Raw genomic sequence first — 9224 nt, forward strand, 5'->3', positions numbered from 1 at the left:
CACCACGTTGAACCCGACGAGGTACACCAACCACTCTAATCGTGCGTGTGTCGTGTGTGCCATGTGTGTCGTGTGTCGTGTATGTGCGTGTGTGTCGTGTGTGTCGCTGACGTCAAATCCCAGGATGGCTTTTATTTTGTGGATCGCGACGGCACCCACTTCATCCACATCCTCAACTTCCTGCGGGACGGAACGCTCAACATCCCCGACGATCGCTTCCTCCACAACTGGCTCATCAACGAGGCCAACTTCTACTCTCTGCCCGACCTTGACAAGCTCTGCCGCAAGGCCCTCAAGCACAAGGAGAAGCGAGAGCCCGTCGTCAGCGCCGCCAAAGAGTCGCCAAAGGCGGCCCAGAGCTGAATTCTTCGAATTCCACACGAACGTCACAAAGAAAACGTAAATAGCAGAAAAGAAAACCTGGATCGATGGTTGATCGTTGTTCAACGTTCTCCTGGTCTTGAAGAGAAGGCCACGGTTCGGGTGGCTCGTTAATCCGCACAACAATGTTCTTTCACGTAATGCGATCTCTGCCCTCGAGCATGATGGAACATCAATTCCCTTGCGATGGAGCGAGGATTAATTTAATTGGGGGGGGGGATTACAGATTTTGTTGAACCGCAATCTGCAGCTGCACCCGCGTCACTTCGGTGCCAACTTGCGCAACACCATCATCCAGAAACTACACACCGAAGTCGAGGGCACCTGCTCCGGGCGCTATGGCTTCATCATCATGGTGCTCTTTCTCTTTCTACTTCCCCTTGCACCACATACCACTGAACGGGTCTTATCATGGCCTTCTTCTACTTCTACTTCTTCTTGTAGGTGACTTCGATAGCGACGGTGGGCCTGGGAAAGATCAACGACGGCACAGGGATGGTGACTTTCCCGGTGGCCTACAGGGCCATCGTGTTCCGCCCCTTCAAGGGCGAAGTCGTCGACGCCGTCGTCACCCAGGTCAACAAGATGGGCTTCATGGCCGAGGTCGGCCCGTTGCAGGTCTTCGTCTCCAAGCACGTACGTGGACTATTGCTGCTCTCCTTCTCCTCTCCTTCTCCTCCTTCTTCTTCACCATCATCTCTGCGCAAGGCGAGCGAGTGCTGACTTCCCGGGCGCCAGTTGATCCCAACGGACATGACGTTCGACCCAACAGAACACTGCTTCGCGTCAGAGGACGAGTCCGTCAAGATCTCGAAGGACGACGAGGTAACCTCGCTCGTCTAATCACGCACACGCACACGCACACGCACACGCACACGCACACGGTCGCCTCTGATCCTCTTTCTCATTTGGTACTGTCTTCTTTAGGTTCGCTTGAAGATCGTGGGTACTCGAGTCGATGCATCGGAAATTGTACGCCTCTTCCTCCTGCCATCTTCACCTTCTCCATCTTCTTCTTTTCTGTTTCTTGCCAACCTTTCATTCATTTAACTCATCTCTGGTTTCGTGGTAACCGCGACAGTTCGCTATTGGGTCAATCAAGGAGGACTACCTGGGTCTCATCAGCTGAGCTGCACGAGCTTCTGGTTGTATCACCTTTTGCAGTATAATCCCATCTTGGACATGAGTGTTAAAAAAAACAGAGGCAGGACAAATTGAGGGCAGCAAGAGAGCTATGCTCTGCGTGTGCATGGGCTGTGTTATGGTGACACATGACCACTCCACCATTCTTTCACTATGCCCCTTGTTGTGGAGCACAGTCTCAATTGAGAGATCCCTGTATATAGGGAGGCAGTGCATGTGTGGGCTTCATGGATTGTGGAGGTGTTGTTTGGGGACAGTTTACCAAGGGGAAGATCACATGTCATGAAGACCACATTGCCTGAGCTGCCCCAAACAATGGAGCAGAAGTCACTGTGGTAAAGAACACTGAGGAATGACATGTAAAGTGGTGGCAGGGAGGGCCACTTCTGCTCCCTTGAAAACTCCAGGGCCTGGGTCCCAAAAGCAGCCAGTGGGCACAGGCTGGACCTAGCGCCACACAGAGGGGTTGAATTCAAAGACTGATCTCCTTTCCTTGGTTCTGTGTTGGCTTTGGCCTCCTTGACAAGCTCCAGCTTCTTGGCCTTGGACTTGTCAGTGGCTGCCTGGTGCTTATGCAGGGCAGTTGACTTTGTTCATGGAATCTTTGGCTCACTGATCTAAATCAATATCAGTGATGGCCAGGGAGGAGACCTCAATGCCAAACTGGAGGCCCATCTGCATCACACACTGCATGGTGTCCTCTTGGATCTGCTCCCCAGCCTCAAAGGTCTCCTTGACTCCAATGCAGGGCTGGTTGATGAACCAAATCATTGTTGCTGTTGAGGGTATCATTTGTGGCAGTGTGATCGTGGGCGGGCTGCAGTGCCCTCTGGACTCAATGCTAGAGAATGTGAGTGCGCCAGTAAGCTACTTGCACAACAAACATTTGGATGCACAGTTTGTTTAATTACTCTACTTGCACTCAAAATAGTTCTCCTGCAAGGCGTCATGCAGCCGGGCAAAGACTCCACTATGCCACGTCCTGAAGTCCTTCCACTCCTCCTCGGGCATGGTGGCGGAGAGCATGTTCAGCCACCCGCCCACGATCAGGTCGGCATAAGTAGCCTGTTTCCCCTCGAGGTACGGTCCGGTTTCGTGGATCATAAACAGCTGGGCCAGTGACGTCAGCGCCACCTTGAACGCCGCCTTGAGCTGCTCTCTTGCCTCCCCCTGAACGCAGATGTCATCCCAGGAGCGCAGGTGTGCGCGCTTGACGAAGAGGGCCCTTACGGCCTCGGCCGTGTTCGGGTTGAAGGGGAGGTACTGGGCGACGAGCACCACATGGGCGGAGAAGGTGGCGTCGACGTGCGTGTTGAACCTTGCGTAGGCCTCGTTTTTGGACCCCAGGTTGGAAGTCAGGGGCGCGAAGAATGCCGTGTCCTTGTTCGGGCTCTCGTAGTCGAGTCCGGTGCGGGTGGAGTCCGGAGGGAAAAGGCAGCCGCCTGAGTCCGGGAACATGTCCTCGAGATAGTTGGCGATGTCGAACGAGTCGCCAACGACCCTGCCCGAGGCCGGGTCCCGCAGCATGGGCAGCGTGTAGAAGTCGGAGCCATCGTCGAACTTACGGGTGGCCGGGCAGCTGAGCCCCTTGCGAACGTCAGAGATGTCGAGGATGTCGACCCAGGTCGTCTTGAAGGGTACACCTTTGAAGCTGAGCGCGAGACGGGCCTTGGAAGGATTGGGCGCGTAGGAGCGGGGTTCTATGGGTGAAGAGATGTCGTAGAAGATGAGGGGGAGAGAGTCTGTCATTTGTGAAGGAGGGGGTAGGAGGGGCAAGGTGTTGGAGCGGGGACCGGGGGCGGGACAAGAAGAACTGCGCAAGCGTTAGCTGTTGGTTGCGCTGTCTTCTTCCTCCGGGATTTCGTCCTCCGGAGATTCGGAGTGTTGTTATTTTTTATTTTTTATTTTATTGTTTTTTTACAGCCTCGGCCCTGCGTAGAGAGACCACGGAGTCTCCCTCTACGTAGAGGGCACGAGCGAGCTGAAGAACAGCTGGCGGAGGAAGCTCGAGAGCGCGGCGACGAGGCCGGCGACGGCGAGGGCTGGGTGGAGCGTCTCCGGCACCGGTAGGCTGTTCACCGGTGCCTTGGCCCCGGTTGATACCACATCGCCCAGCCGCCGCGCCCCGGCCCCCGCCGTGGCCAGCAGCACCAGCTGGCGCAGGTAATGCACCGTGCCGCCGTCGCCGCCACTGCATCCGGCCACCAGCAGCGCCGCCTCGGCCGCCAGACGCTGGGCTGCCGCAAACGCGCCGCCGTTCCACTCGTCATCGGAGCCCGCGAGTGTGGCGGCCTCGAGTGCGGCGAGGTGGTCGAGCGTGGCGCGGACGTGGGGCAGCAGCTCGGCGTGTTCGGGCGAGAGGGAGGGCGCCTCGGCCACGAGCTGGGTCTCGAGCGCGGCGAGCTGGTCGTGTGACGCGCGCAGCAGCCGCACCTGGTCGTCGCGCGCGAGCGGCGGCGAGCGGGGCTGGGCGGGCGCCTCCTTGAGCAGGCGCGTCAACGCGCGGAACTCGTTGGCCACCAGCCGCGCCGCGTCCTTCAGCGCCGGGTCGTTGCGCAGGTCTGTTACGAGCGATGAGTGCGACGACACACACGTGTGTGTGTCATGTTGTGTGTGTGTGTGTGTGTGTGTATCGTGTGTGTGTCGTGTGTGTGTCGCGTGTGTGTGTGTGTCGTGTGGCTTACCTGCGACGTTGGTGGCGCCAAGGAGGGGCACGGCGAGGCTGGAGAGCTGGCTCAGGTGCTTCTCCACGTCCTCGCCGGACTGGAGGAGCTGCTGCGCGGCCGGCCCGTTCACCAGGTTGGCCGCCACCGCCGCCGTCCCATACCGTAGCTGGCCACCCACGCAAGCGTGTAAGTCGCGCGTGCGGTCGACCCGCACGCACACGCACACACGAGAGCGCACGTACTTGCTCTGCGGCGGTGAGGGCGGCGAAGGCGGTGGCGTGGACGTCGTCGCTGGCGGTGCCGGTGGAGATGTGGATGAGGCGGCCGGTGTGCTGCGCGCACTGCTGCAGGAGCGTCTCGGCGGTCGGCGGGGCGCAGGCGAGCGTGTCCACCTCCGCCGCGGCCACCGTGAGCGAGTGCGCCGCCCCGATCAGTTCGCGGGTTGCGGCCAGCAGCCCAATCCTTGCCGCACGATCGTCTGCATTGTGCCACAACACCGCACACGCACCATCGCACGCACGCACACGACACGCGCCGTGAGCGAGGGGTCGCCGTTGAGCAGAGCGAGCGAGCGAGGGAGCGACGTGCCAGGCGCCTCGTTGACGCTCTTGGCGGCGGTGAGGAGGTTCTTGGCAGCGGGACGGAGGTGGCGCGCGGCGGCGGCCATGGGCGCCTTGGTGCCGGGGTAGGTCGTCCCGTGGGCCGGCATCTGGTCAAACGCCTCCTTGATCGCGGCCGCCACCACCTTCAGCTCCCTGTTCAACGCCTGAGCCCAACACACGCCGCGTCAATCCCAACCCACAAACGCGTGCGTGTCGTGTGCGTGTGTGTCGCGCGTGTGTGTCATGTTGTGTACCATGACTTGGTCGTCGGTGGCGACGTCGGCGTGGACGATGGGCGCGATGCAGTTGAGGAACGCGGTCACGCTCGACACGAGCGGGCCGGTCACAGCGCCGGGTCCCTCCCTCTCGGCCTCCAGCACCTCGTCCGACCGGCAGAACGCCACCGGCTCTGCGGCTTCGCTTTCTGGAGCCGCCGCCGTGGTGCTGCTGGTGGTGCTGCTCGTGGGCAGGCTCTCGGTCGCCTCAATGATGCTGCTGATCGTTTGCGAGCTCGACAGAGACGATGTTAATATGCGGCTGCCCATTCGGATAGGGGCCGAGGCCTTGCCCTCATCAGAGGGCGTGCGTGGGATGGCAGCGCTCGGCCGAGTCTCCTACAACCCAACGACGCACGAAACACAACGTTTTTAACTACGAACCGCACACCACCACAGTAAGTAGGCTTGTGGGGGAGGGGTACGGCTTGCGTGATGGAGGCGAGGGTCTGCGCGGGTGACGGCGAAGGTGAGGCGGTGGTCGCAGGCGCGGGGGTCGAGGCGGAGGCGGCGGCGGTGACGACTGCGGCGGGAGGGGAGCTGAGGAAGGAGGGCGGGGCGTGGAAGAAGGCCGGGTACTGCTTGATGAGGAGGGTGAGCGCGATGCTGCTGGGCTGCATGGCCTTCATCATCTCCTGCGGATCCGTCGTCTCGCAGAAGAACAGGTTCGGACCCAGCACCGTCGACAGATTCGACGCCGACATGCGGTTCTCCTGACCCACGGTCGGTTCGTCAGCCACACGAGTGCGCGTGCAGTGCGTGTCGTGCGGTGTGTGCGGTGAGGCGCGTGTTGTGTTGTGTACCTCTTGTCGCTTGGTGATCTCGGCGCAGAGATAGAGAATGGCGTGGAGGGCGGTCTTGTTGATCTCCGGCAGCGATTCGACGGCGGCCTGGAGGACCCGCACCTGCTCGTCCTCGGGCGTGGTCTCGAGGTTGAGCGCGAGATACCGGGCCAGGGCCGCCACCGGGAAGATCGATTCGGGCAACGACCGGAGCCACATCTTCAGCAGCGCCGCCACCACGTGCGGGTCGCTCACCTTCGAGTAGTCCACCTCCTTGCCTGAACCATCACCACAACCAGTGAGCCCGTGTCGTGTGTGCCGTGCGTGTTGTGTGTCGTGTCGTGTGTCGTGTGTGTCGTGCCTGAGTCGACTTCGTTCTGGACTTCCTGCACGGAGGCGATGTTGCCCGAAATGCGGAAGACGCCCTCCAAGCGGATGACTGCGCCCGCGCCGCCCGATCGGAGTTAAAAAACAGAGGCTAAGAACAGCGCGACCGACGAGTGATCAGTGATCGGGTGCGCACCTTCGGGGCGCAGGATGAATTCGATGGCGCTCTGTACCGCGCGCGGCAGCTTGCCGCCCTCCCGCGCCATCACGTCGGCCAGCGGCATCCCAAAGAGCCGCTTCTGCTCAAATCGTGCACAAATTCTCAGGCTGATGGTGGGCCGGGGAGGGGAGGGGCGGTGAGTGTGTAAGTACGGTGGGGTCGATGGCGGCCTTGGGCGTCGAAGGCGGGACGAAGCCGCGGCTGCGCGCGCGGAGGTCCTCGTATTCGGTCTTGGACTGGTCGGCGCACTGCTGGTGGCGGGACATGTGGGGCTTCAGGTCGCGCACGAGATTGGCCCCGCGCGTGAAGAAGTCCTCGTAGGCCACGAACATGAAGTAGAACTGTTCACGCGAACCACACACACACACACACACAACGATTGATATGCGGTGGCGACGACCGCGATGGAGACAGAGATAAAAGAACGAAGGAAGGAAAGAACGAAAAAAAGAGTGGTACCCGCTCAAAGAGGAACATTTCGGTCTTCTTGTTGATGACCTCCAAGACGGCGGTGACCTCTTCGGTGACCTTCTCCAGTTCCTTCTTAGCCTCGGCGACTTCCTTCTCCTCCTGCAGCGAATAACAAATAACAAAAAGAAGAATTAAGACAAGGGGCGCGAATGGGATGCTATTTGGGAAGTCCCCGGGTCTGGCACGCCAGACAAGCGAGAGCGCCAAAAAGAACGAAGTGGCACCTCGGCGAGGCTCTTCCCCGCCTTGAGCTTGTTCTCGGCGTTGCGATACCGGGTCATCGCCGCGTCGTACTGCCGCCGATACTTGTCGTACTTGGCCTTTTCGCTCTACGCACAGCGTGACAGACCAACGCCACCCCCCCCCAGATAACACAAAGACCGGTCAGTCGAGCCGAGCCGAGTGGCGCAGGGCACAGCCTGGCCAGGCGGAGGTGAGGTACCACTGATTCGGCCAGATCCGACTTGACCAGCACCTCGAGCTGCGCGCTCACGTCGGAGAGCAGCGTGCGACTCTGGATACAGTACGCCCGGAAGCTCAGGTTAGCGCGGTGCGTGTGTGTACATGTGTGTGCGCGCGTGTGCGCGTGCGCGTGTGTGTACATGTGTGTGCGTGTGTGCGTGTGTGCGTGTGCGTGTGCGTGTGCGTGTGCGTGTGTGCGTGTGAAGAGATGCAGTGCGGAGGCGTGGGTGTGAAATGCGCACGAGAGACTCCTTGAGCGTCTCGGTCATCGTTTGGAACTGCGACAGTCGCGCCATCATCGCCGCTGGATGGCTCAGGAGGTTAGCACATGTGCCCACTCGACGCCTCATCTGGTCACCACAGCCCCCACTAGTATTGGTAAACTAATTGAGAAGTGTGCACGCACCCAGTTCCTGGTTGTCGTAGGCCTGCTTCATGCGAGTCCCGAAATTGGCAAAGGCCGACGCCGTCACCTTGCCCTCCTCCACGCCATCTGCACGGGGGGTCCGATGGTGGATCACAAACGTGTCTGATTAGGCCACGTTTGAAGATGCAGCCAACAACAAGGAAGCACACTGCTTTGGCTTGTTTTGGGCCGCCGCACCTTGGTTGGCCTTGCACTGCTTCTCCAGTCTCTTGTAGCACTCCTTGAGAAAGACTCGGCTCTCCTCATTTTTCTGTTTTCAAACATCACCAGCCACCGCCAACAATCACAACATAAGTTAACGAGACAGGAGGCGCGGTCTCACGTGGTGGTGGTGGCGGCGACGCATGCGAGAGCGTAGTGCCGACGCGGGCGAACGTGAACGCGGCGACGTAGATGGGGTGCGCACCTCGGCGAGAAAGCGGACGGTGTTGGACTCGCTGACGACCTCCACCCGTCCCATCTATCAATAGATAGTGTAGGTGTGGGGCGGAGAAAGCGACAAGGTGAGATTTGGATCAGCGACGGAACGCACACGTGTGTTGGCAGGTTGGGGCGCACCTTCTCGAGGCCCCACTAGAGTAGTAGACGCCACGCAGATGGATTGAAAGAGCGAAAGATGTGTATAAGTGGTGCATCATAGTTATTGGGAGGAAGATGGAGTGGCAAGATGTACTTGTTTGGCAATCCTTAGATTCTTCATGGCCGCCCACACGAGTCACACGAGCCGGCTTCTTCTTGGTGCTCGTGTCCTGGTTGCTCCCACAATTATAAATTAATTACAATAAAAGAAAACAGAAAGACGAAAAAGAAACTCAAAAAAGAAATTTCCTCGTCCGACAGAAAAAAGCAAAATTACAAATCTTTCACAGGATTGGCGCAACCATGTGTCGACGTAATTGGTGATTGTGCCTCTTCATTGAATTTTCGATTGGCAAGGTTAGAAAACTCGTTTTGTCCACATAAAATGGGACATTTTTGAGATGGTTTGGGATCGCGACGGTTCCACACTGAGACACAAATCAGCGTCTGCTCTCTAATCGTTCAATAGTTGAGGTGAGAGAGCGGTACAGAAGGAGGCCCAGCACACCAAGAAGAGGAGAGCAGCATGCAGACAACAGTAACGAAGAGGGTTGCCCGCATCGAGGCCCACCTTACGCCCAAAATCGTGCGCGGACTGGAAGATGCGGCGGTCGAGATTGCGAGGTGCGCTGCTGCCCTCGACCTGCCCGACGTTTCGAACGGTCCTGCGGTGATGGCCAGCGAGCGGTCTCAGGCCAGCTTCAACGTGCGCGAGCTCACCCATCTCCTGGACGGCGGCGAACGCGGAACCCAGCGCAAACACGCCGCCTACGAGCTCGTACGCAACGAACCCGTCTTCATCGACCCGGGCTACTATGACCGCTCCCGCGACGAGGGTACTGCCCCTTTCCACCTTCTTGTCTACACCTCTTCCATCATCAACACACCG

The 9224-nt window shown here is 59.3% G+C and overlaps 6 protein-coding genes across 6 annotated transcripts in view; 3 read left to right on the forward strand and 3 right to left on the reverse strand.

The window, feature by feature from the left end:
• ACA1_190640 (K+ channel tetramerization subfamily protein) overlaps nt 1-363 on the forward strand; it is a gene marked incomplete at both ends in the record, with an annotated part of 1697 nt that extends 1334 nt beyond the window's left edge. The window contains one exon of the mRNA XM_004333302.1: nt 124-363. Coding sequence (XP_004333350.1) covers nt 124-363 — 240 coding nt within the window. The remainder of the gene's footprint in view (nt 1-123) is intronic.
• Nucleotides 364-601: 238 nt separating this feature from the next.
• Nucleotides 602-1510, forward strand: ACA1_190750 (DNAdirected RNA polymerase II subunit RPB7, putative; the record flags this gene model as incomplete). Its single annotated transcript, XM_004333303.1, has 4 exons — nt 602-736; nt 826-1017; nt 1120-1206; nt 1463-1510. Coding segments are annotated over 4 exons (462 nt in total), but the record flags the coding sequence as incomplete, so codon positions are not given.
• A 926-nt stretch (nt 1511-2436) lies between these two features.
• ACA1_190760 (glutathione S-transferase family protein, putative) lies at nt 2437-3273 on the reverse strand (the record flags this gene model as incomplete). Its single annotated transcript, XM_004333304.1, has 2 exons — nt 2437-2589; nt 2701-3273. The coding sequence occupies 2 exons, from the start codon at nt 3271-3273 to the stop codon at nt 2437-2439; spliced, it is 726 nt and encodes a 241-aa protein (XP_004333352.1).
• Nucleotides 3274-3483: 210 nt separating this feature from the next.
• Nucleotides 3484-7625, reverse strand: ACA1_190770 (RhoGAP domain containing protein; the record flags this gene model as incomplete). The annotated part of the gene is made up of 14 exons (XM_004333305.1): nt 3484-3957; nt 4045-4085; nt 4209-4356; nt 4433-4668; nt 4722-4956; nt 5047-5406; nt 5493-5780; nt 5871-6127; nt 6373-6475; nt 6549-6737; nt 6856-6966; nt 7092-7196; nt 7310-7381; nt 7572-7625. 14 exons carry the CDS (start codon nt 7623-7625, stop codon nt 3484-3486), a joined length of 2673 nt encoding a protein of 890 aa, XP_004333353.1.
• An 87-nt stretch (nt 7626-7712) lies between these two features.
• On the reverse strand, nt 7713-8216 carry ACA1_190780 (uncharacterized protein; the record flags this gene model as incomplete). The annotated part of the gene is made up of 3 exons (XM_004333306.1): nt 7713-7822; nt 7934-8006; nt 8163-8216. The coding sequence occupies 3 exons, from the start codon at nt 8214-8216 to the stop codon at nt 7713-7715; spliced, it is 237 nt and encodes a 78-aa protein (XP_004333354.1).
• A 645-nt stretch (nt 8217-8861) lies between these two features.
• ACA1_190790 (uncharacterized protein) lies at nt 8862-9171 on the forward strand (the record flags this gene model as incomplete). Its single annotated transcript, XM_004333307.1, has 1 exon — nt 8862-9171. A coding segment is annotated over one exon (310 nt), but the record flags the coding sequence as incomplete, so codon positions are not given.
• Nucleotides 9172-9224: the final 53 nt, after the last annotated feature.

Source organism: Acanthamoeba castellanii (assembly GCF_000313135.1).
Source record: "Acanthamoeba castellanii str. Neff unplaced genomic scaffold scf7180000084748, whole genome shotgun sequence".
NCBI lineage: Eukaryota > Discosea > Longamoebia > Acanthamoebidae > Acanthamoeba > Acanthamoeba castellanii.